General features: G+C 46.5%; 1 protein-coding gene across 1 annotated transcript; it reads left to right on the top strand.

The window, feature by feature from the left end:
- Positions 1–1,481: 1,481 nt before the first annotated feature.
- strip2 (striatin interacting protein 2) lies at positions 1,482–27,156 on the top strand. Its single transcript, XM_084483018.1, is given in 23 exon segments — positions 1,482–1,618; positions 4,877–4,946; positions 5,773–5,847; positions 8,408–8,542; positions 8,864–8,984; positions 10,004–10,072; positions 11,137–11,191; positions 11,193–11,244; positions 12,609–12,736; positions 13,556–13,744; positions 15,675–15,725; positions 18,177–18,409; positions 19,385–19,450; positions 20,137–20,200; positions 20,737–20,808; positions 21,027–21,101; positions 21,565–21,662; positions 22,106–22,232; positions 23,360–23,460; positions 24,119–24,185; positions 24,724–24,828; positions 25,234–25,438; positions 26,784–27,156. Coding segments are annotated over 23 exon segments (2,442 nt in total). The 5' UTR covers positions 1,482–1,597; the 3' UTR covers positions 27,047–27,156.
- Positions 27,157–27,600: the final 444 nt, after the last annotated feature.

The raw sequence follows: 27,600 nt of genomic DNA, 5'->3' as shown, positions 1-27,600 counted from the left end.
CCCCCCACACACACACACACACCCTTGAAGCTATGGCAATCCAACTAGGGATATGAGACCATTTACTTGGCTGTATAAACCTATCAATTTATGTTGAGACATTAAACATCATTTAGACTTTAAGTGAACAAGCACTAAGTGGTGGTGTAAGCCACACACACACACACACACACACACACACACACACACACACACACACACACTGGCTAATGCTTGTCCCAATGCCTTCACTGGACACCCTTTAGATCACGATATGCATCTTTTCAATACATTATTCATGTTCCCAAAGCATACACTGAGAAGCCTTTGATTAATATGACGATAGGATGAGTAGATGGTAATTACATTTCCGTACATTCATAGTATTTTGATTTGCCTTGTCTTGTATTATAAATGAGAAAGATCACTAACATACTTATGTTTAACCTCACCTGTAAGACACTTAAATAAAAACGTCTGCTAAATAACAATGGTAAGACAATGTGGAACTGTACACTCTTGTAGGGGTCCTTGGCTGGCTTTGGGTCGGAGCCCACGCGACCTTACAGCAAGACATGTCATAACTGCCTTCAACTGGGATCTGAACACACAAACATTAACAAGTCACAGAACATGGTGTCAAAGTCCTCGCTTCTCTTCTGAACGGGCTCGCGTCGCCTCAGTGCCATCGTCCGTACGTGTGGATATGGGGACAGGGGTGAAAGGTACTGGGTTCCATCCCCAGTGTCCACAGCCTAACCTGTAGGGAAACTTGAGCAATTGACTGTGAGGTCAAGTTCACTTCTGCTTTGACCACAGAACAAGTGGTCAAAGCAGATAAACAGGATATCAACTCTACAATCCAAGGATATTTACATTTACACTTTTGGGCATTTAAGAGACCCTTTTTTTCCAAGGCGAAGACAGATCACACACACACACACACACACAATATCCCTCTTCACATACCGTAGATAATCAATTAGTCAAGTCAATTAAGTGGAGAGGGGTAAAGACCGTTCCTTAGGGCCTAGAGATAAAATGTATAGCTGCACATTCAAGCAGCTGGTGCATGGTAAAAAAAAAAACATCTGCCCAATGTGTCAAGAATTTTAAATGTTGCCTCATAGGGCAATTTGTCAATTAGGACTAATCTGATTATTTTATTTTATTTACATTAGATGTCTTCAATATCTAATTAGCCTAAAGTACCATTCACAATAAGGTCAGGATGGTGAATTGGGGGAAGATTTCTGAATGCTTTACCGCTATGTCGTATTATAATCACCATAGTGCTTCCACGTCTCCTCATCGCATAAATAACAGCCATATTTCTCGCCCTTGCCCTTTGACATTGATTCATCTATTGACATTAGGGAGAGCGACTCCACGGATCAGCTGACGCGTCGCATCCAGCGGTGGACCAATCCCCCTCCCAGCTCGGCCCTAACCCCGCCCTCTCTGGCGCAGTGGCGACCAATCACAGCGGCCGTGGTGTGCATTCTCAACTTGGAAATCTTCGCCAGTCGATTCCAATTAGGACGTCGACGGCAGAGGTTGTGCAGCCAACCCCCCCTCCCCGAGACGAGCGTATGTGAGCCGACAACAACTCCCGAGGATGCAGCCAGACGAAATGGAGGTATGGTATTAACACCGCTCACCCTCCGCAATGACAGCCGTAGCACTGCAGGGGACATACATGCAGTATGTTTTAAATATCAGCTGGTTTCTAGGCGAAGAAAAAAAAAATCCACATCCACACGGCGGCACCTGTGCGTCGGTGTCGCCGTGTGAGCGCTGCACTTATGGGTGGTTTTAGCGGGCTGCCATCGGGGTGGATGCTGGTCAGAGAGCCTCTCCAGCAGGGGCTGCATGGTCTCTTTTCTCCCCTGCCTGGAGCGCATGTCGCCAGTCACACACCGGGTTGTTATTTTGGCCCCGGCGCCTATAAATAACTCTCTAGTAAACCGGCCGATGGCTCCTAAACGTGGTGGTGGTGGTGGTGGTGGTGCTGGTGGGGGATATGCAGATATGGGCTGCTTGTGGCTGTCTTGTCTTGTCTGTTTGTCTCGCACCCGTTTGCGCCCTGAAGCCAATTTTAAACGTATTGCTTTTTTAAAGACATTGTCATTGGTTCTTGGAATAGCTGTGGTTATTACTGGATCAACACGTAGGCTGACGTTAGAGCGTTCTCCCCCCGAACCAAAGCGTGCAGTGGGGGGCGGTCTGAAACGGCACACTGTAACATAGGAAAATGGGAATACATTTTTCCCACTGGGAATACATTGTGAATGTATCATGGGAATATATTTTCCCACTACGGTATGCAAAACGTATTCACGGTCTCAACATTCCAGTTTTGACAGTTTATTGTAGAGACCAGGAATATATTTTCCCACTACGGTATGCAAAACGTATTCCTGGTCTCAACATTCCAGTTTTGACAGTTTATTGTAGCTCCAGTGCCATAAGTATACTGTAATCATCCAAAGCCTTTTAATAAATAAATAAATAAGGGGAAGGTGTCTTCTTTTACGCAGTCAAGACCACCCTGGGGCAAAATGCTAAGTCAATTTTGACATTGTGTGTGTGTGTGTGTGTGTGTGTGTGTGTGTGTGTGTGTGTGTGTGTGTGTGTGTGTGTGTGTGTGTGTGTGTGTGTGTGTGTGTGTGTGTGTGTGTGTGTTTTTACAGCGTTGTTGTCGAGTGGTGCAGGATGGGGGTCTTGTGTGTTGAAGCCGTGCCCACTCCGTGTGTGTACACCGATACCGGGGTGGGGGGGGTGGAGGGTGGGGGGGGAGAGAGAGAGTGGGTCAGCAGACGTGAGCTGGGACAGTTGGCGTCGGGCCAAGAGTTCATTGGTCCGGTTGATGAAAGAAGAGATGCAGGAGATGTCAGAGGGAGGGGGGGGGCATCAAAGAAGGACAGACCAATCCAATTCAGAATCTGAATCCTAATGGGATTCATCGTCAGATAGGTGACCATACAAGGCATTTGTGTTGCCTTTGGTTTGTTGATAGGAAAAAGAGTGTGATGTTTTAAGGATGTAAGGAAGAAAGGGAGAAAAGACAGGGAAGAGGACTGAAATATGCGCCCTTTGGGCCATAATTCAGTTGAACTTTAAACTAAATCAGACTCTCTGACGTCCACCACCACACTCGCTCACACAAATCCTTCCGCACACATTATTAGACTTTCACAACGCATGAGCCTACAGTACAAACTCACATTCACTGTCAGAGGTAAACCATCAAACTCTCTAGGTTTAACTTTTATGTTCAGGGTTTATCTTTTATACTCTGCTTATCTGTGTGAAGACATCCTGCCAATAACTCTGATGCTTGTTGTTATTATGGGATGTCCCCTGGCGTGGTTCACTGTGACTTCCGCTGTGTCTTCTCTTCTGTGTGTGATGTCGGCCTCTCTGTCCAGGAAGACGTTCCCAAGGGTTTCTGCTGGACGGAAAATTATGGTGCTTTATTTATCCACGGGACTCTCACTGTAGCTTTAATTAAAAAGGGCTCTATAAATAGCTTTCCCATTGCTATTCTCTATAATTGTCATTCAACCCTAGTCCCCAGTTAATGTTTGTTGATATGAACATATCTCTCTCTCTCTCTTTAATTGTGAAATGTGTTATGGATATCCATCTTTCGCCTAGCAACCGCCCCTCCTCCCTCTGTCTGTCTGTCTGTCTGTGTCTGTCTGTCTGTTGTTCCTTTTTAAATCGTACATTTTTAATAGGCCTCAGTTCACGAGGACACACTTGCGCTGACAGAAGAGATGGAGAATTGTTGATCCCAGTGTAACAGATGATGTCCTAGGAAGTAGGAAAAAAAACATGTGCTCATCACGCCAAGGCCACGTCTTATCTCGTCTGTGTTTAACAACACTGAGAACGGGGCCGTCTGCCAAGGTCAGAGCAGACCAATCAGCCGTCACTAAACCTGTTGGTGGATCTCCGGTGAGGAGAGGGGTCCGCCCTTCAAGGCTGTTTAGCCCTGAATTGTGTGTGTGTGTGTGTGTGTGTGTGTGTGTGTGTGTGTGTGTGTGTGTGTGTGTGTGTGTGTGTGTGTGTGTGTGTGTGTGTGTGTGTGTGTGTGTGTGTGTGTGTGTGTGTGTGTGTGTGTGTCACTGTCTGCTTGGGTCTGCTTGGTGACATCGTCTATTCTGGACACTGCGCTTTTGTTGTGAATGTTTAGAAGAAGGAATCCTTTGAATGTGTGTTTGTGTTGGGAAGTCATTTGGTGTGGTGTGTGTGTGCATGTATGTTAAGCACAGGGCTCTTCCAGGCCCGGTGACCCATGTTAAAATGATGTTGGTGACCCCCCCCCCCCCCCGCCACCACCGATGCTAAGTCACGAGAACATTGAGGGCATGTATTACAGACACAGTCAGACAGACAGAGAGGCAGAGTTGCTGTCACACTCTGCACCCGCTCATCTCTTTTTATAGAACAGTAACAACAGGGTTGTGGATTCATTAACAGCAGTTTAGCTTAGCATCCCACCCTCCCTTCCACACAGAGTAATCAGTGTCAGCTAATGTAAAGGGGTGAATGGAATGTAAATGAATTGTAAGTGCTTGTTGCTGATTGGCTGCTTGCCAGAGTTTGACTGACACACTCACTCACTCACTCACTCACACACTGTGTGGTTGCGTGTTAACAGATGGTGGTGGGGTGTGTGTGTGAGTTACAGCACACTTTGCTGGTGAAACTCGCGAGCATCTTTAGCGATATTGTGCCATTCATTCATTCATGAATATTGACATTAATTCATGTTGCCCATGTGTGTGCAGTCCACTGCATAGAAATGCCTGTGGGGACGGATGCTGACGTATGTGAGGCTATGCTGTGTTAGAACCTCTCTTACAATATGGTTTGTTTGTTGTTCCAGAGCTCCGTGGAGTCTCCAAACCTGGAGTTTGAGTACGGGGACATGGACACGCTGCCAGCGGAGCTGTCAGGTGAGCCGGACAGAGTCTTACAGACCTCCTCCTCCAGTTGAATTCAAACCCCTGAAGGAATATTCTAGACTAACTGTCATGTGGTTTTTGCACCAATTACAGACAATTGTGGCAACTAAACACACGATAATGTGGTTTGTATCGTTAGCTGAGGACTCATGTTACTATGGATAATGTCCGGTGGGATCATTTTGCATCAATATGCATACTGCGGTGGCTGCATCGCAGGATATATACGTCACAACACAAATTCAGATTTCTGTGAAGTCCTGCTATTTAGTGTGGACAATATGGGAACATTTGAACAAGGTGTTCTTGTGAGCATACAGAAAGTGTGTTTCGGAGTCGCGGGCGTCTTTAAACTCAACTGGACCCACATCTTCCCTTCTGTTCCGTTTGATTCAGTTAATATATACCACCCCACTCACTCCTTCACTAAGCCATTAAAACTCTTCTGGCTTCATGGCTTATTTGTGAAGTACAAGACTAAATTTCAGAGCTGGTGATATATATATATTTTGTTGTGTAAAAAGGTTCATTATGTCACCTCACATTCCTTTTTATGATTGATGCTTTTAACAACCGTTTTTGTAGTTTTTAAGGCCTTCATCAAGCAAGACAAGTCTGAAATGGCTCCTCAGCCATTGGTTGCATTAAATAAACTTTGATTGATGAAACCATAACAATCGTGTGTGTGTGTGTGTGTGTGTGTGTGTGTGTGTGTGTGTGTGTGTGTGTGTGTGTGTGTGTGTGTGTGTGTGTGTGTGTGTGTGTGTGTGTGTGTGTGTGTGTGTGTGTGTGTGTGTGTGTGTGTGTGTGTCCACAGAGCTCTACAGCTACACAGAGGAGCCAGAGTTCGCCCTTAACAAGGACTACTTTGAGGAGGACTTCAAGAGCCAAGGTAGTGTGTGTGTGTGTGTGTGTGTGTGTGTGTTTGTGTGACTGAATGTTATCTGGATGACCTTCATGTGTACCTCTGATTCTCCAGCATATGGCTACACACAAGTGCTGTAATGAGGGGAGGTGTGTGTGTGTGTGTGTGTAGGAGAACTGTTGAGGTGTGCGAAATCTGCAAACTTTGCCCGTTTCCTCACTGCGGTACATGGATTTGCTGTGTCAATTCAAACAGCCGATGACTACTGCTGCTATCAGCTGAATATATATATATATATATATATATATATATATATATTTATTTATTGCGAACGCTGCGGTTTGACATAGTAAGCGCAACCTTTTTCCTTGCACACTCTTTTCTATTAAGATGATATTTTCTTTCTTTATTGTAGCTGGGGCAGTTAGGGGGAGAGTCAGCAGAAAGTACAGAACTGTAACGCTAATGCACAGATAAAAAGGAAGTAGGAATAGGGAATGACAACAACAATGAGAATGATGCAGGTAGCTTGAGTTCTGTTTCTCATTTGTTAGTGGAGTTAATCGTTGAAACATGGCAGAAGTCAATTATTAAAATGAAAATCGACAGCAGTGAGGGTGAGGCGTCTCGCTCAGGGACACCTCGACACTCAGCTAGGGGGAGCCGGGGATCGAACCAGCAACCTTCCTGTTACGAGTCAACCCTCTCTCCCTCCTGAGCTAAGCTAACTATGGTAGGCTTGGTGGAAGAAAGATGTGACTTTGGATTGCTACAGAAAGATAGATGGAAGGCAAGAGAAAAAAAGGAATATATGAGTTCTTATTAACAATCTCTCTGAGCCTGTGTTACAGAGATGGAGCGTGTGTGTCTGTGTGTGGACGTGTGCTTGAAAATTTATGTGTATTTGTGTGTGTGTGTGTGTGTGTGTGTGTGTGTGTGTGTGTGTGTGTGTGTGTGTGTGTGTGTGTGTGTGTGTGTGTGTGTGTGTGTGTGTGTGTGTGTGTGTGTGTGTGTGTGTGTGTGTGTGTGTTTGCGCGCATCACGGCTCCCATACAGTACCCTCGTCAATGTTTTAACACATCTGCATTCCCAATCCCCCCTCTCTGTCCCCCGCCCCCGCCCGCTCTCGTTTCCCTCCCACTGCTCCCCGTCTCCCCGTCCCCCTGTCCCCCTCTCTGTCTATCTGTCCCTGTGTCCCCCTGTCTCCCTGTCTCCCTCCCTGTCTGTCCCCCTGTCTAATTCTCTGTCTCCCTCCCTGTCTCCCTCCCTGTCTGTCTGTCTCTCTGTCTCCCTCCCTATCTGTCTCCCTGTCTGTCTCCCTGTCTTCCCATCCCACTCCCTCCCACTGCCCTGCTGAGCTAAATCACTGGTCCTCTCAAGGCTAATTTTAACGCTCTCTCTGTTAAGCTTCATGGGGAAGGACAGGTTTGGAGATCAGGTTGACGTTTCACTGCTTCTGTAATGTAAGAGGACAGTGTTGGTATTTTATATTTAATATTTTGGTTGCTTCCTACATTAGTAAGGGGGAAAATCTGCAGAAAGGGCAGCATTGTTGTTTTTGTTTTTTGAAAATGTAGGACTCAGTCACATCTCATCTGTTAAAAGTAATAGGTTACACATTATGTAACGATCATCTTTCACCGATGTCTACACATGTGCACCAACACATTTTTCATTAGGAATGAAAATACAAAATAACACAGATCCACGGACACATTGTGACTACCTAATTAACCGAAGCAAACGGTCCAATTATGCAAAAGATACAGCAACAGTAATTATGCTGAACACAAACCAACACTCTCTTATAACAGAAGAAAGAAAGCAAAGCAGTATTGTACTCATTATTTCAGCCAACGTTTATGCTATATGTTTATGTTCAAAGCCAAATTTTAAATTCAATCACTGGATAAATGCATGTGTTATTGGGTGGTGGTGGTTTTATTATGGCTGTTTTCTAATGTTTGTGTGTGTGCATAAAGGTGTCTGCGTGTGTGTGTTTTACTCTTTCACGGCCCATCTCCTACCCCAGGGGATGCCTGGGTTATTTGCAGGACAATTGCCCATGAGCATGGTGCTGATATTTAAAACTCTAACAAAGGGCCAAATAAAGGCCACAGCAGCCATCATCCATCCTGGTGGACAGGAAATTAGCCCCCGACAGATAGCTATATAAATATATATATAACGCTCTCTATCTCCTTTCTTTTTAATCTAATAACTGTCACACCTTTTATCATCTTTTCATCATCTTTTCTTCATCAATGTTCATTACAAATGACAGTTTACTTGTTTTTGGTCAAATACTATTCTAGTGGTGTATTCAAGTGACTGTATTTGTTCTTTATAAAATCCTATATTATATACACAACTATAGGTTCATTTTGGATTGTAGTCAATTGCTACACTGCAAAACGGTCTCCATCTCTCAATTTATTTCATCAAGTAGGTGGAGGAAACTGTGTGTGTGCGTGTACGTGCGTGCGTGTGTGCGTGCGTGCGTGCGTGCGTGCATGGATGGGACATAAGAAACCCGACCGCGTGTTGCGTTGGTTTTATCGACGTGTTTGTGGGGCTTTGTGCGCAGTGCGCGGGCGGAGGTGGGTGGAGCTGAGCGTGGAGGAGCAGCGGGCCTACGTGATGAGGCTGCTGGACGCGCTGGAGGTGACCGACCGCGACAAGAGGCTGAAGGTGGCCCGGGCCATCCTCTACCTGGCCCAGGGTAAACCGTCCGTTCTCCTGGTGGTCAGAGCTGGATTTCGCTTTTTTTTTAAAAGCAGTTTGAAGCTGCATTGCATAAAATGTCAACTGCCACGTAGCTTAACATGACCTGTCCATGTCTGTAGTCAATGCTGGTTGATGGCGATTACGATAATGTCATCAATAAAATTACATCATTTTACTGATCTATTGTACAAATATAAAGTGTGTGTGTGTGTGTGTGTGTGTGTGTGTGTGTGTGTGTGTGTGTGTGTGTGTGTGTGTGTGTGTGTGTGTGTGTGTGTGTGTGTGTGTGTGTGTGTCCCCCGTGTCGTCTCCCCAGGTGTGTATGATGAGTGTGACAGTGACGTGGACGTCCTCCACTGGGCCAGACACAACGTCTTCCTGCTCTACCACATGGGCGTGTTCACCGCTCTGCTGGAGCTGCTCAACATGGAGATAGAGTGAGTGGAACGCAAACCCAACCACATGACACGAGTGTCATGGTGGCCCCCGCCCACATGATGTCCCCCGCCCACCTTTGACTCCGCCCACCTTTGACTCCGCCACCTACTATTACATACTAGGAAATACAGTCATGGTGTTTTTAGCTCAACCAGCAGTGTAGCTTTAATGCTGCCAGGGTTAGGGATTTGTTCAGACTGGGGAACTCATGCTATGCGTACATACAATACAAAAAAGACGACCTTTATCATTTTAAATTATTGTGTTTTGATACGAGCTAACAACTGTTCCAATCTAACCGTCTTTTGCATGCCAGCTTAGTTTAGCTTGCATGACATGGCTACCTCACTCCTCACTGAAGGGAGATCTGGTTGAAGCCGTGCCTGTGGGCGGCCATGAGGTCAGCGAGGTCCGGACGGCGGGCATTATTATTATTTATTTATTGAACTAAAAATAAATTCTGAAACTGAATACAAGTGTATAAAAAAATCTGCGGTCTAGAACTTGTCCGAGATGAGTGTGGGCTCGGTTCAGTTTAGACTTGATACTTTGTGTCCGCCGTGTGTGACGACATCTGGTTGTGCAATCCGAGCACAACCCCCAGCCCCTACCATGGCGAGCTTCCACTGCCATGTAATAAATGAGAATGGGAGCGTCTTATCAGGTTGATGAAAATCTTCCACTTGGTATTCTTTGGAGGCTGCTGCTACCCTGGCCCCATCTAAACCCTGGTCTCCCCCCTTTCGTTTTGAAAGCCTATTAGCATTTGATGTGGCCTGGAAGCCTTCTGTTATCAGGCCCCTACACACACACACACACACACACACACACACACACACACACACACACACACACACACACACACACACACACACACACACACGGTGGCTAGTTCAAGAAGGGGGGGGGACCTTGAGACAAAACAAACAACCACACGGTTTGGTGTGGGGGAATGTGACAACCTGTATCTGGAATAAAAACAATATTATGTAACTCAAAGTGTGTGTGTGTGTTGCAGTAACAGCCAGGCGTGCAGCAGTGCGGTGAGGAAGCCGGCCATCTCCCTCGCTGACAGCACAGAACTCCGGTGAGACCCCCCCCCCCTCTCCTAATGACCTACCTTCACTGCCTACAGTGGACTTCCTGTCCTCCTCCCCTGCCTTCCTCTTTTTGTCTTCCTCTCTGTGTCTCTCTCTCTCTCTCTCTCTCTCTCTCTCTCTCTCTCTCTCTCTCTCTCTCTCTCTCTCTCTCTCTCTCTCTCTCTCACTCTCTCTCTCTCTCTCTCTCTCTCTCTCTCTCTCTCTTTCGGATTTGGCTGTCTCTCGTGTTCTCCCTTTATGTCGCTCTGCATTTCTCACTTTTAGATTTAAGCAGTTTAAAAATTAAACAAAAGCGAAAAATAACAATGCAAATACAAGATGAGATGTAAAGTACCAGAGATGTACAAAGGGAAGTGGAACAGAAGACCAAAACCCCTCTCTCCCTCCCACATGTCCTAACGACTGTCAAACCCTGTCAGTTTTTATCACCTCCCCCTGTGTCTCTGTACGTTGTGAGGCGTTTCATATTCGACACAGCCAATCAGAGCTGTCAGCTCTTTGAATTAGCATTGACGGATAGCGATGAATCCCTGTGTGTTACCAGTCGGAGCTCATTCTCCTCCAGAGACGTGGAGGCTCATTCACAGTCTGTCACTTTCTCTTCTGCTGGTTTTTATAACGGCATGAGTACTGTGCTCGGTAAAACTGGGGTGCGCACGCTGTCAGGATGAGGTATTAAATATAATAACAGGATGGAAGATTCTCATGTAATTACTGATAGTAAATTGGGTATTCTTTTTGTTTTTTTTGTCACACACACACACACACACACACACACACACACACACACACACACACACACACACACACTGCATTGTGTGAGTGTCCTCAGACTCCTCACTGTGTAACTCGATGATGCTGATAGCCAATGTATCCACATCAACGCATTGCAGTTACTGATCTGTGTACAGGCTTGCACCTCAGCAAATAGCTTCCCCTGTTAACCGGTTTATGGGCACACATCTAGATGTCATAAATACACACCCAGAGAGCAGGGCATATATTAACGTGTGTGTGTGTGTGTGTGTGTGTGTGTGTGTGTGTCCTGCAGTGTGTTGCTGAGCATCATGTATCTGATGGTGGAGAACATTCGCGTTCAGACGGAGGAACGACCGACCTGAGTGGATCGCTGCCAGGGAGACCTTCAGGAACGAGCTAGGTGTGTGTGGGTGTGTGTGCGCTCTATGAGCGGGACACCGTAATGGAGAGGTAACTGGGTTCGATCCCCAGTGTCTCACAGCCTATCCTGCAGGCATCCTTGAGCAAGATGTCTAAAACGTTCTCGCTCCTTATCAGTGTTGGGAACGTTACTTTAAAAAAGTAATTAGTTATAGTTACTCACTACTTGTTCCAAAAAGTGCTCCGGACTCGCCATCTCTGCTGCTTCTTCAAATCTGTTTGGTGTGTGTGTGGTGCGCGTGGCCTGGCTTGTGTGTAAAAACACTGGCTCCGATTGGCTACCATGAAACATGACTCTGCCTTAGCCAATCATAATCGCTTATCTCGTTGTTAACCCACCCGGTCTCCTCACTAGCAGTATGTGTGTGGAGCCAGGGGTGCGTTTGGATTACGCAGTTTATTCAATCAATTCATAGTAACGCACCCGCATTTAACGTTCAGTAACGGTAACGGCGTTGTAACGACGGAAACAGTAATTAATTAGATTACCCCGTTACTGAAAAAATAACGGCGTTACCTAACGCTGTTCTTTTAAACAGTGTTATTCCAAACACTGCTCCTTAGTGACATTTCCCTTCAACTCGTACGTTTAGGTTAAATCAGCCTGGCCTCGTGAGTCCAGCCATTTATTCAAGCGATCGCTGCACAATGGATATCAGTCTGGCCTTGGCTGGGAGGTAATTTCATTGACTTGCTTGTTGAGAACTGCATCCATTCAATTCAAATAACAACGCTATTGCCCTTTGCTCTTGCTGACTCTGGATAAAAGCAAAACAGAAACATCTTGTCCCCTAAAAGCCTTCTGTGCAGATGTCTATTCATCTGTTCCTCTCGATCTGCAGAGGGAAACAGAGCGTGAACTCACGAGGTCAGGATGAGCGGTTCACATCCAATGTAAATTGCGTTGGATATAAGTCTCCTAAAGAACTCCACAGCGTCGGCACATCTTACTCTGCATGCGACACAAAGGGCGCACTCACACTAGGCAAAGTTGCCCTGTACCGTACTCAAGTACGATTGCCCCCCCCACCCCCCCCACTGTGCCGCTGGCCTGTGCTCACATTAGACAATCTCAACTGGGAGGTTGCCTCTTGTACATATAGGTTGTGTATCCATGCGTGTGCGCGTGTCGGCTCATTAGCATCTGTACCGTGGTCTGAGCACACCTCTCCGAAGTGTACTGAGGCCACGGAATTGAACTGTACTTGAGTACGGATGGCGTGCTCACACTAGCCCAACGATCTAGACGTTAGGGGCCAAATGTACTCAGGCGCGGTACAGATGGTCTAGTGTGAGTGCGCCCAGAGAGGCCTCTTTCTGAACACCGCAGCCTGTCTCCCCCAGCCTCTCCCATGTGCAACGGGGAACCCTTCGCTCTGCTCCTCTTCACCATGGTAACCAAGTTCTGCAGTATGAACGCCCCACACTTCCCCATGAAGAAGGTGCTGCTGCTGCTCTGGAAGACTGTACTGGTGAGGAGCACTGGTGCATCGGACACGCGCGTGTAGCGGATGCACACGTACACACACACACACACACACACACACACACACACACACACACACACACACACACACACACACACACACACACACACACACACACACACACACACACACACACACACACACACACACACACACACACACACGTGTGTGTACACACATGTACATGCCTTGGTATGTGCACCTGTGCAAGGGTTTGAGTTCTTTTTTGTGTTTATATTATCATTTACTAATTACAAAAACAATTACGGTATTAATGTATACATTATTTAAAAGGTTTAGTATCAGGGTTAACCCTAACCTAATGTTTACAATTTTGCTTATTACTGTATCAACTAACGAATTGTTACTAGTTCATTAATTAACTGTTAATTGACTGTTGGTTAATTGTTAGTTCATCCTTATTACTGCATGAACTATATTGACCAATGGTTAATTAATGTACCCTTATTATAAAGTGTTACCTAACAATTTCTATATTTAATACGCGCCTTCCTCACAACGTTCTTGTAAAACCTGTATGGGACCCTTGGGGACAATAAAGTGTTCTCTTATTGGCTTTAGCTTTCCGCTAAATCTTAAATACATTGCACTTTCTACAACGCATTTATCTTTCTTTGCCTTTTATTTTCCTTCACGTCTCTATTGTACTTCATCACTTCATCTTATGGTGTGACGACGTTCCTACGTGAAGCACTCTGAGTCTGCCCCGTGTATGAAAGGCGCTGTATAAATAAAGTTGCCTTGCCTTATCTCCCCCCCCCCCCCCCCCCCCCCCCGTCCCAGTTCACCCTGGGGGGCTTCGAGGAGCTGCAGGCCATGAAGGTGCGCGGGCGGGAGCGGCTGCAGCTGCCCCCGCTGCCCGAGGACAGCATCGGGGTGGTCCGCGCCATGCGGGCCGCCTCGCCCCCCGCCTCCGCCATGGAGCTCATAGAGCAGCAGCAGCAGCAGAAGAGGGGCCGGCGCAGCCGACGGGTACGGCCGGGGGGGGCACGCGCTAACACGCATGAATACACACACACACATACATACTGTACACGCATGCATACACACATGAATACGCACACGCGTACACGCATGAATACACACACGCATACATACTGTACACGCACGCATACACACATGAATACGCACACGCGTACATGCATGAATACACACACGCATACATACTGTACACGCATGCATACACACATGAATACGCACACGCGTACATGCATGAATACACACACACATACATACTTTACACGCATGCATACATACTGTACAGGCACACATACACACATGAATACACACACGCATACATACTGTACACGCACGCATACGCACATGAATACACACACACGCATACATACTGTACACGCACGCATACACACATGCATACATACACACTTTGATGTGCACACACATACGCACACATGCACAAACGCATGCACACGAATACGCACGCGCATACACACATACACACATACACACATACATGCATGCATAAACGCATGCATACGCACACACACGTGCATACACACGTGCATGCACACGTGCATACACACACAGTTGTACTTGTATCTCAGACAGGCTGGTTATATTTAGAAAATGATCAGTCTGTTCACACGTAAGCAAACAGAAACTTCAAACAAAGGAAGATGCCAAGACTCTGCAGGCAAGTCTTCCCTATCTTATGATGGCTGACAACCTAATGGATACAATGACGTCACTACACACACAGCTGTATCTCAGACAGGCTGGTTATATTTAGAAATCAATTTCTGAATTCTATTATATAATTATATTATTCTATATTCTGTACACACACACAAGCAAACACAAAAGTATTCCAGATTTGGACGTTGGCTGACGGACACACACACACACACACACACACACACACACACACACACACACACACACACACACACACACACACACACACACACACACACACACACACACACACACACACACACACACACAGTCTGACCTTTTAGTTCCTCCTGCAGCGTGGTCCCCCAGATGGCACAGCCGCCGTGTGTGTGTGTGACAATAACCCTCAGACTGTGTTCTTCTCCTGTGGACAATCTGTTGTTCATGATACCTCGCTGAACTAATACACTATAGCTGTCACTGTGGCTATGAAGTGGTATTCACAACTCCAAAGTCTCTAAGAGGGTAGTTCTACCTGTTATTTTGTTATGTCTTTGCATGATAAGGATTGTTTTATATATGCAAGTGAAGGTGATCAAAGTTGCATTATATTTGAGTGATTAATCTGTTAAATTGAGTGTAGTGCGTGTCTCGTTATCGGATACATCTATTTCTGGAATAGTTGTTGTATACCAATCCTTAAAGACGCAGTGTGTACAATTTAGTGGCATCTAGTGGAACAGACCTAGCAGAAATAGACATGTTGTACCAGCATGTTTGGACAGTAACCCAGAATGGACAAATGACCCTCATCACTTGACACTTTGCCAATACCAGGACATTTCCATAGCTTTTCCTACGCCGTTAGAAAGGGAACGGTACTCAGTTGCAATCTGCAACCCCACCGCCAGATGCCACTAAATCAAATGCACTGCCCCTTAAGAATATCGTAGACGCATTTGTTATAACTGTTTTCTGTTGATGTTCTTCTTCAAACCGGACTTTGGGTTTGACTTGTGTGCTGACTTCAGCGGTGCGGCACTGACCCCCAACACATCCCCAGGCCTCGTGTTAATCTTGGTGCTTCACATACCCCCTAGTTTCTTATCAATGGAGCAATGCCTGTTCTGCTCATAGCCCTCTCTCTTTCCCTCTATATCTGTCTCTGTCTCCCTCCCTCTGTCTCCCTCTTTCTCTCTCTCTGTCTGTCTGTGTCTCTGTCTCTCTCTCTCTCTCTGTCTCGCCCCTCTTCCTTGTGTCCCTACAGAGTGCCTTTGTTGATAGCTTGGAAGGCGACAGTCCCTTTGCCAAGAAGCAGGTCTCTACCGTACAAAATACCACTTTTCTTTCTTTTGCATTTTCTCTGTGCCTTGCGCTATTTTTTTTTTCCGTTGCACTACCCCCTTCCTTCGTCCCCTCTCCCTATCTCTCCCTCCCTCTTTCTCTCTGCTCTGTTGCTCTTAACCTCTCCTGTCCTTCGGGGATGTGCCGGTACTAATGCTCGCTTTTTGGACACTGACGTGACCGTATCGGCTTCTCAGGGGTACTAGGGCTACTCCACCAGGGGCAGGTCAGTGGAGTGGTCGGCTCCTGGGTTCAATTCCCCGTCCGTTCTAACCTGTAGTCATCCGTGAGCAAGATGCCCTCTTAACCCCTACCTGCCCCTTCATGACCTGTATTTGAAGTCAAGTTTGAAGTCACGTTGGCTCAAGATTTGGTTTTGGTGATTGAGACAATTGGTCTGGAACATTTGGAACAGGTACTCTGAACTGAGTACTCGGTGTCTATCAAATATGAAATTAAATAAATACCTGTTAACTTCGGTACCCCCCCCCCCCCTCCTCCCCCCAACGTTCTCATCCACTTCTAACCCTTCATCATCTTCCCTTCATCTATTGCCGGCTATGTTTATCTCTTAAGACCCACTTTGTTAAAATACCCCCCACCCATTTGTTTTGCTCATAATAACACTACTTCTCTATCCCTTTCTTCTCCAATATTACAGTTTATTTTGCTCGCTTCTCTCTCACCATTAATCTCCTTGCCCTTTTCTCCACCTTTCTAACACCACTGCTATTTTTTCTCCTAGATAAACAAGGTTAGGTTAGGCTAGGTTGAATCTCTCTCACATATCTAATCACTAGTAAACATACAAATAAAAGCATTTAGTGTGGTTTTTATTTGACTATTTTCTAGTATCAAGGGTTCCACTTAGCAGGTCAATTACCTGCCATGCATGGGAATTATTGCTATTTATTATTGAAATGATAGGACTAGAAAGATAGTCTCCACACACAAACACCATGAGTAATCAGCATGTACATATATTTAAATGTTCTCAGGGCTGTACATAGTCGGAGCTCGTCAAATGTTAACAGGAAACTGCAAATCTGTACCTGATATCAGTTACATGAAGACATTTTCACCACAGAGAGTGTCAGTTTATTCTTAGACTCCTAGTACGTTTAAGGGCTGTGGCCAGTTGAGCACACGTCGTCCCAATCACATCTACTCTAAACCTTCTCCTCCTCCTCCTTATACCCCCCCTCCCACCTCTCTCCTCCTCTCCCTCACAGCCTGCTCGCTATCTGGGGTTGGGGTGTGGGGTGGGGAGGGGTGGCGGTGGGAGCCTGGCTGCCTGGCTAGCTGTTTGGCTGGCTGACTGTTTTACATCTGGAGTCACTCGGCTCACTGTATGACCTGTAGAGGAACATGTCACGACTAGTTCACTGTATCGGCGTTGCAATGAGGCTCCTCGCACTTTAAGACTGGTCATCACATCGCTAGTTAGCATCTGGAGTAAGGGACGATTTCATGAGAAAAGGGATTTCATCAATCCCGGAGGTGAATGGAAATGTCCAACTGCCACAAAAATGAATTGACTGCGTGTTGGAAAGAATTTGTTATCGCATTTTGTATCAATCTTTTACTCTAATCCAATAATGGCCATAATCATAACTTTTCATTTGACTTTAAAACGTTCAACACTAAATTCACGTTTCCATTTAAATCAAACAGTCATTCGGCCTTTTCCTTTGACCTCCTGGGCGGATGCGGTGGAATGTTATTGTCCCCTAACCCGGAGTGAGAGATAATGGCTTCCCTCCATGCAGAATGACTCACCAACGCAAGATCACCTGTCGCTGCTTCCCTTCCACCATCCACCATACACTCACTATCTCTCTCGCTCACTAGAGCGAGGGGGCACCGTAGCGGCTGCTGCTAGTTGACTGAACCGCGCCATACATCAACCGCACTAGTAGGCTTCTCTCACGTCAGTAATGCTACCCTCATGCCTGAAGCTTGCACGTGTGGCATTAGTTATCCCCCTTTTAGCTTTGGAAAGTTAAGGTTGAATTGCATTAACCTTTGTTTGTGTGTGTGTGTGTGTGTGTGTGTGTGTGTGTGTTTGTGTGTGTCTGTAAATGCATTGCACTCAGAACGGAAATGGGAATGTAGGTATTGCAGATGGTCATTCAAAACAGAATGTATTTTTTTCTGTGCTTGGACTGTTTTGAATTATAAAGACAGCTGCTCCTGGGTTTTTATTGTTAACAGTTGGGTGACTTGTGTGTCTGATGTACTGTGTCTTACAATCCCAATTTGGACGTATAATGTTTCAGGGCTTTAATTTGAAGATTTTGAGTTGATTTAAACCACAATATGTGTTCGCCAAATCTGACGTGTCAAAATAAAAGCGCAGCTGGGTTAAAACCCCCGCAGCTACGCCTCTGATTGGCTGACTGTGTGTCCTGTCCCGCCCACGCAGCCCCTGGTGAAGCAGGACAGCCTGGACACGTACAACGAGCGAGACCCCTTCAAGAACGAGGAGGCCCGCGACGAGGACGAAGACCCCGAGGACTCGGACAGCGGCATCGAGGGCGAGGTGGACCCCCTGGACCGCGACGTCATCATCCAGCCGCCGCCACCCCCGCCCCCGCTGCGGCCCCCCACCGAGAGGGTCAACTTCCCCAAGGGCCTGCCCTGGGCGCCCAAAGTCCGGTGAGTGGAGCGCTCGGGGGACTTCAGAGCGGCCGAGGGTCGGCTCGGCTCAGGGGGTAGAGCGGGTTGGCTGGTAACCGGAAGGTTGCTGGTTCGATACCCGGCTCCTCCTAGCTGAGTGTCGAGGTGTCCCTGAGCAGGATACCTCACCTGGACTGCTCAAGACGGTAACTCGTGCAATAGCATGCGCTCAACTGATTAAAAACCCATCAAAAAAATAAAGGCTTACTTCAATGGGTGTTTGACCTGTAAGCGCACAAGATTGCTGTGTTCTTTAGCAAAGCACATAATGGTATATTATGTCTTTCACCGATTTCACCTTAACACTTCTTTGACTGTTGAGCTGGCTGTGGTGCGTCTATCAGCGGGGAAAATCAAGAAGCCTTGGCTAGACTCTGCAGTTTGCAGTTGATTTGTTGAGCTCCATTTAAATATGCTGAGCCTCTGTGTATATACAATGAGATGAAACTGTCCCTTTTCTCTATTTTGACCATGAGACACTGCTTTGGGAACATGAATAATGGTGTGTGTGCGTGTGTGGTGTGTGCGTGCGTGCGCGCGTGTCTGAGACCGTTCAGGAAGAGTGATGGAGAGATCAATGAGTTTCTACAGAGCTGTGTGTCGGCTGCGTCGTGTGTGGGTTGTTGTTGTTTTTGTGTGTGGGTGGTTGTTTGTGTGTAAGCAAGCCTCCCCCATATGAGTGATTTTTTTTTTTTGTCCTGATCGTGCCGAGAAGCAGCCGGCAGCTCTCTTAGTTGGAAGCCGAAACGACCGCGGCCTCACTTACAACGGGCTGTTTTACCGCCTGTTTCCCTGCTGTTGCCTCCCATCAGACTCATTGTGTGTGTGTGTGTGTGTGTGTGTGTGTGTGTGTGTGTGTGTGTGTGTGTGTGTGTGTGTGTGTGTGTGTGTGTGTGTGTGTGTGTGTGTGTGTGTGTGTGTGTGTGTGTGTGTGTGTGTGTGTTCTTTCCGCAGGGAGAAAGACATCGAGCACTTCCTGGAGACCAGCCGGAACAAGTTCATCGGTTTCACGTTGGGAAAGTGAGTTGATGTTGTTAAAGCTGAGGTACACCATAGATATATACGGACTAGATATGGCCTGAGCTGCGCTGTTCAGTGGCACGTGTGCGTCAACGCCGCCGCCACCTCGCCACGGGGTAAGCCCCCACCTGGATGAATGTACGTAATGGGACAGACCTTTCACACTCAATGTCAGAAACCAACCCGCTTGAAGATTGCTTAAAAAGAAAGCGATTTAGAGTGATTTAGAGTGCAAAAGGACCTCTGTCCCATCGACGTTCGTTCATTCAGGTGGGTGGTTACCCCGCGTAGAGATGGCGGCGGCGTTGACGCATTCTTAGAAGGCAAATGCGATATCTAGTCAGTATATATATCTATGGAGGTACACTAGCGACACAACGCCCGCTACACACACAAGTGTTGAGAGAGTCTGTAGCTCCACCCACCCTCTCTGGCCGACCAACCAGTGATAAGCAGCCTCCATGCAGTCATCCTTATTAACGATAAATAATCACTGTTGCTCTGTATTTAAGTGTCTAAATGCCTGAATAATCAATCTTAAGCATCCAGTGTTATATCCGGTATAACAAATAAATGCAAAAAGGAATTATATTGTGGTTATTGAAGCGCATCACATCTTACTTTATCCTACAACTAAAATTAACTCTTAGGATATTTTCTGTAAAACGCTGCTTTGTGTTTTTCAGCGACATCGACACGCTGGTGGGTTTGCCCCGACCAATCCACGAGAGCGTCAAGACTCTCAAGCAGGTGACACCTCCCGATCAATACCCTGATCAATACTCACTCTCGCCACTTCTGCCTCTCACTCTCAGAGGAAATCTTCTGCTGTCTGTCACTTTTCTCTCACTCGCTCGTTCCAATTTTGGTCTTTCCAGCCTCTTTTTCTTTTTTTTCCTTTTTCATTGTCCAAATTGAGTTAAGCTCATTATTGCTCCATCAATTATTCTGACACTTCGGAACCTCGAAAAAATCCATGGCGGTCCTTCAAAAGTACGGAGAAGCAGCAGCAGCAGCCAGAGGAACCATCCAGGACATGTCTGTCAACTCCCTCTAATGAATTATCCTTTTGGGAGGAACCGATGAAGTCGAGCTGCTTTGAGGATTTGCTCCTCGGTTTGCTTTGTTTTTTGGACGTTAACTTTATTGGGTTTCGTACTGTTTACGTGTCTATTACTGTTTTCAAGTGTGAGTGCATTAGCTAGGTGAAATTTAACTGTTTTTGAGATTCTCTTCTGACTCTCTCTCTCTGTTTCCGTCTGTCTGTGTCCACCTCTCTCTCCCAGCATAAGTACGTGTCCATTGCTGAGGTGCAGATAAAGAGGGAGCAGGAGCTCCAGAAGTGCCCCATGACACTGGTCAGCCTTTAAACATCTAGCACATTGTACTAGCTACCATGGGTATACTATACGTACATGGACAACATTCATTGTACATGACCTCTGTGTCCAGTCGTCTATGTGATTGTCAACCACTTGAACTACGTCCTGATTAGAAATAGACAAATATTATTAAATTATGAATTATAATATTCAGGTCTTGTACTGTGAATGTGTGTGTGTGTTTCCGTCCACAGGGGGAGGAGGAGGTGGAGGAGACCCCAGCAGAGATCCTGTACCTGGGCATGCTCCCCAACCTCTCCCAGTATGTGGTGAGTGCCATGGGAAGACCCCCCCACCATGCACGCGCTATTCTAAAATACAACATGGTGTTGTTCATGGTGATGGTGTTGTTCATGGTGATGGTGATGTTCATGGTGATGTTCATGGTGTTGTTCATGGTGTTGTTCATGGTGATGTTCATGGTGATGTTCATGGTGATGTTCATGGTGATGTTCATGGTGTTGTTCATGGTGTTGTTCATGGTGATGTTCATGGTGTTGTTCATGGTGATGTTCATGGTGAAGTTCATGGTGTTGTTCATGGTGTTGTTCATGGTGATGTTCATGGTGATGTTCACGGTGATGTTCATGGTGATGTTCATGGTGTTGTTCATGGTGTTGTTCATGGTGTTGTTCATGGTGTTGGTGTTGTTCATGGTGTTGTTCATGGTGATGTTCATGGTGTTGTTCATGGTGTTGGTGTTGTTCATGGTGTTGTTCATGGTGTTCTCAGATCGCCCTGCTCAAGCTGCTGCTGGCGGCCGCCCCCACCTCCAAGGCCAAGACGGACTCCATCAACATCCTGGCTGACGTGCTGCCAGAGGAGATGCCGTAAGTCTGGGGGGAGGGGGTCCTTGCATGCCCCCCTTACCCCAACCCTTCACTCTAGCATCAGCTTACATAAAGACGACATCTCAGTCAGAATAGCGGAGTTCACGGGGAGAGGCTTTGGTTCGAGAGCTTGAATGGTAGACTTTCTTTGGGACAAGGCCCACATCCTTAAATCCAGTATGCTGAATGTGAATCAAATCATTGTCATGCGGTCTTGGACTGTTTAACTCAGGTTAAGCTTATTTGTATGTCCTTAATCACAGTAATGCATTTAAAAGTCTCAAAGGACACACACAGGTCCTTGGGGACTGTAGTCATTCTTTTATTGCACCCTCATATTTTGCCCTTATAAAATGATATAAAATCCTTATAAAATCACTTACATTAGGATTAGATTGACAGAGAATAAAGCTGTGTGTGTGTGTGCGTGTGCATGTGCGCAGCATCACGGTCCTGCAGAGCATGAAGCTGGGCATCGACGTGAACCGCCACAAGGAGATCATCGTGAAGGCCATCTCCGCCCTGCTCATCCTGCTGCTCAAACACTTCAAGCTCAACCACATCTACCAGGTACACACACACAGACACACATGTACACAACTACACACACGCACGTATACGCACACGCACGTACACACAGACAAACACATGTACATGCACACACGTACGTACGCACACACATACGTACACACACGAACGCACGTATACGCATGCACACATGTATACACGCACACACTCACACGTACGCACACACTTACAAGTGTGCGTGCACACACACACACACACACACACACACACACACACACACACACACACACACACACACACACACACACACACACACACACACACACACACACACACACACACACACACACACACACACACTGCTCCTCTCTACCACTTCCATAATTAACAGGCCTGATAGATCCCTCCTCTCCCAGCCCCCCCAGACATTATTAATACAATCTGAATCCTGCTCATCAGCAGAGGCCACAGTCGGTCCTTCATTGAGATGGATTAGTTTGCTGTTTTTCATGGTTATACAGCACTAGCGCCCTCTGTTGACAGAAGATGGTACATACAAGAAATAAGACGCTTTGGCGCATTGCAAAATTTACAGGAGCAGAATGTGAGCATCATATCAACATTATAAAGGCTTTATTACTCCATGCTATACCCTGGACTCAATGTCCAAAAGCTGAACCTGTTATACTTCCAGCAATACTCAGTAGTAGACTGACACAGAAACACGCATGTTTTCCCCAGAGCAATGGATTCTTCTTTTGTGTGTTTTTCTGTATTATAACTTAAAGCTGACATATTATACCACCAGGTGTGTGTGTGATTAGCAGTTACAAGCCGGGGCGTGTCCACCTAGATGTATGACGGATAGATGAGCAATGTTAGCTACAGTCCACCAGGTAGGCTGGTAGACTGATCTATCCAGCGTACATCTAGGTGGACACGCCCACTTGTGATGTCAGAAGAGGCCGATTTTCAAAACGGCTTGTAACGGGTAATCACACTCACACCTGGTGGTATAATATGTCACCTTTAACGACGGACAGCACATGTATTGGATAAGGAGAAGATGACCTTGATGGCTGCATTGCAACATTAAAATGGCTGTCACCACTTGTCCCCTGTCCACACACACACACACACGCTTGTGACGCGCTGACGCCTCCTTGCAGTTTGAGATAGTCTCTCAGCACCTGGTGTTCGCCAACTGCATCCCCCTCATCCTCAAGTTCTTCAACCAGAACATCATGTCCTACATCAGCGCTAAGAACAGGTAGGAGCCCTCGCCCTCACCTGACCCTGGCAGTGTCAAGAGTATGGCCACAGAGAGGAGGCCAAATCATTTAGACGACCTGAAGATCGAGATACCGTTGTGTTTAGCTCTCGAAATATATTCACAAAATTATTATTATTTAATCCAAGATGAACGTACTTCCATAGCTTCTAAAAGGTGTACGTTTGACGTGCTGTCTGTGGTTAGTTTGCACGTGTTACTTGCTCTTGTCTGTTCCCTCGTTCAAGTTATGCACTCAGGGTCTTAAGTTTGTTTGGCGTTGTGCAAGTTTATTTATGTGTGACTCGAACTATCCAGGCGTCACTACATATTGTGTGTATTATAAGTCTGCTGCCGGTAAAGTGTGTGTTTCTGTGTGCGAGTGTGTATTTATGTGTGTGTGTCTGTCTGTCTGTCTCTCTCTGTGTGTCTGGTGTGTGTTTGTGTATGTGTGTATTTATGTCTGTGTCTGTCTCTCTGTGTGTGTGTGTGTGTGTGTGTGTGTGTGTGTGTGTGTGTGTGTGTGTGTCTTTGCGTGTGTGTGTGTGGTCGTGTGTGTGTGTGTGGTCATGTGTGTGTGTGTGTGGTCGTGTCTCTCTCTCTGTGTGTGGGTCTGGTGTTTATGTGTGTGTGTGTGTGCGTGTGTCTCTCGTTGCAGTATCTGTGTGCTGGACTTCCCTCACTGTGTAGTCCAGGAGCTGCCAGAGCTCACAGCGGAGAGCCTGGTGAGTGCTGAGCCGTCCTGCTCCACACTCTGTGGCTGCTCTGTTTCCTCTCAGGTTTGGGCTTCCCAAACGTTTCCGGGCAGTGACCTCACCCGTGGATGGTCACCCTTTGGCCAAATATCTTAGGAATATAGATAGGAGCTTTAGTTTTGCACTGCTGAAAGCAAAGTGAGATTGTTCATTATTCTTTATGTAGATTGTTCAGCAAAACAGTATTTGCTTTCTTTTTCAAACATGGCGTTGGGCAAATGAAATGGACAAGGCATGTCAAGATTACTGTGTGTGTGTGTGTGTGTGTGTGTGTGTGTGTGTGTGTGTGTGTGTGTGTGTGTGTGTGTGTGTGTGTGTGTGTGTGTGTGTGTGTGTGTGTGTGTGTGTGTGTGTGTGTGCATCCATGGTTAAGGCTGCTTTAATATTCAATATCTTTCAAATGAACGAATCCTCTTCAACTCCATGCTAGATTATTGTTTTTGTCACCCAAGAAGCATGGATGTTATTGTGCGTCCTCATATTTGTGTGTGCGTATGTGTGTTTTCAGGAAGCGGGAGACAACAACCAGTTCTGCTGGAGGAACCTGTTCTCCTGCATCAACCTCCTGAGGATCCTCAACAAGCTGACCAAGTGGAAGCACTCCAGGACCATGGTGAGAGCCGTCTGGAGGGGACCCCGCCGTGCACGGGGCCCCCTGAGCACTGTGGGGCGGCTGGGAAGGACTCCAGTGTTAACGCCCTTGTGTGATACAGTCCTGAAGTTGAAATTGTGTTTTTTATTTATTAAGTGAAATATTAATATTTTATCATTGAAGTTCATTTACATTTATCAAATTGCACAACTGAAAATATCGTAATCTTTTCGAGGAAAATATTAGAATATTTTTTCTTTTTCATGATTACCAAAACTTAACAAATTGCCATGGCTGACCTTTTTTTTTTTTTTTTTTCCAAGCATAAATTTTGACTTGTCATCTACCATTCCCTCCTGCTCCTCCTTCCTCACGCCCAACATCCAACTTGCCCTCCTCCCCCCCCCCCCCCCCCCCTTTGGTCAGATGCTGGTGGTGTTCAAGTCGGCCCCCATCCTGAAGAGGGCGCTGAAGGTGAAGCAGGCCATGATGCAGCTGTACGTGCTGAAGCTGCTGAAGATCCAGACCAAATACCTGGGCCGCCAGTGGAGGAAGAGCAACATGAAGACCATGTCGGCCATCTACCAGAAGGTCCGCCACCGGCTCAACGACGACTGGGCCTACGGCAACGGTGAGGAGCTGTGGGGACTCGGAAACAAAGTTAACGTCTGGTTATTTTGTGCCTTATTAAGAAGTTGGAAAAAACTTGCGATGCAAACCAACAAAAAGTAATGCGACTGTCACCATATCAAGAAGTCAAATAGAGAGATAAAAACTTTATTCAATTTTTTAATTTTTTTAAATTATCTATCAAAGCAAGGTAGTCTGTAGTGGATTTATTAAAAATTTGTCGATATACTATTTGTGAAACAAGTCATAATTGTAACACCTACAACAGAAAACGTCTCCTCATGGCTTACACCACAGTCTTTGCATGTCACAGTTGGGAGTTGGAGGGCATTGAACCTTTAATGTATTATCAAAGATGGAATGGAATGGAAATCTAAAATAATTTCATCAAATGTCACGGCGACTTCACCGTTCAGGTTAATTAACGTCTTAAAGTTCTAGCTTGTACATCATTTGGTGTGTGTGTGTGTGTGTGTGTGTGTGCACGCGTTGGGTAGAGTGGGTACAAGAATGGAGCCAGTTGCTATGGCAACGGAGAAAGGAAACTCTCGGGTTCAAGGACCCTTTCGGGAAATTAAGTGATCTGTCACACAGAGAGAGAGAGAGATAAAGAGGAGACGAGGACGCATCTTAAACTGCTTGTTAAGTTGTTAAATAATGACGGCTTGGAAAACGTTTTCTTCATTATCTTCATTATATGTATCACCTTTTGAAGATTGATATCTTTGCATGTATTTATGGATGACAGATTAAGTGTCAGGGCAGTGGGCAGTGATTTGGCCCATTTTAATGAAACGTGCAGGGATGTTATAGCAGTGACATTCATACTGTGCTGCTTCAGCTGTCGTGGAAGGGAAAAAACAAATCTTTAAATCATCCCTTGGGCTCAAACTGTTCCACCAGACATGGTTCAGTCCCTGGGGGGTAATCAGAGTTAATGATTTGTTGTTTAAAATGCTGACTTGGGCTACGCATATGCACATATTAATTTTCCTTGTCCGTTCCCATAGCATCCGAGTGATTAAGCTACATTCAAGGCCTTGAGTTCGTTGTCAAGATGCCCAATCGGGGCCTAACCCAGTTTTATTTTCTAATGCATTTTATATTTTATATATTTTTAAAAAATCTAAATTGAGTTGAGTTTTGTATGTATATTGTATATTATATGTATATTTGTACTTCTATAATATATTTGTATCTTACGTCCGCCACTAAAACGTCAAATGTTGAAAATACGTACGTATAAACCTTGAATTGGGCCACAAAGCTCCCTCCAAAGTGTCCTCCACTCCACCAACCACCCCTCCCCTAAAGTCCTCCTCTCTCCCTACCTCCCTCCCCCGCAGACATCGACGCGCGGCCCTGGTACTTCCAGGTGGAGGAGTGCGACATGCGCGAGAACATCGAGAAGTTCAACAGCCGGCGCTACGACCGCAGCCGCGGCGGCCCCGCCGGCGGAGAGTTTGCGCCGGTGGACAACTGCCTGCAGAGCGTGCTGGGCCAGCGCGTGGAGCTGCCCGAGGACTTCCAGTACAGCTACGAGCTGTGGCTGGAGCGCGAGGTCTTCTCCCAGCCCATCCAGTGGGAGGGGCTGCTGGAGAGGCCCTGAGGAGGAGGAGGAGGAGGAGGGAGAAGGGAGAGGGAGGTCTTCTCCCAGCCCATACAGTGGGAGCGTGTTGGTGTTGGTGGTGGTGGTGGAGGAGGGAAGGGGTAATGGAAGAAGGAGAAAGATAGAGGAGAGGTGTTATTGGGTGTGGGGAGAAAGATGGGGGGGGGGGGTGAGGGGTGCAAATTCTCCCAGTGTAATACAGTACAGTGGGAGGTGGAGGGGAGGGGGTAATGGGAGGGATAGAGTAAGGGGGGGGGGGGAAGGAGAGTTAGAGGGGGAGGGAGATGGGGAGGAGGTTAATGGGAAATGGCTGAGAGGGAAGGAGAGGGTGAGTGAGAGGGAGAGAGATGTTCTTATTTTCCATTTGATGGAAGGACCTGCCAGAGAAGGGGGGAGGTTAAATTGTAGAGAGAGAGACAACATGAGGGAGAGGGAGTCGATTCAGGTGAGTGAGAGAGTGAGGGGGACCTACTGAACACACACACCAAGTTGGATACGCACAAAAAAAGCATGTGCCTATGACGGTCAAACCAGTGGAGTAGGCAGACGAAAGG

Source organism: Micromesistius poutassou, assembly GCF_964030765.1.
Source record: "Micromesistius poutassou genome assembly, chromosome: 18".
NCBI lineage: Eukaryota > Metazoa > Chordata > Actinopteri > Gadiformes > Gadidae > Micromesistius > Micromesistius poutassou.
The sequence above is the reverse complement of the archived record's forward strand: the minus strand, read 5'-3'. Positions and strand labels throughout refer to the sequence as shown.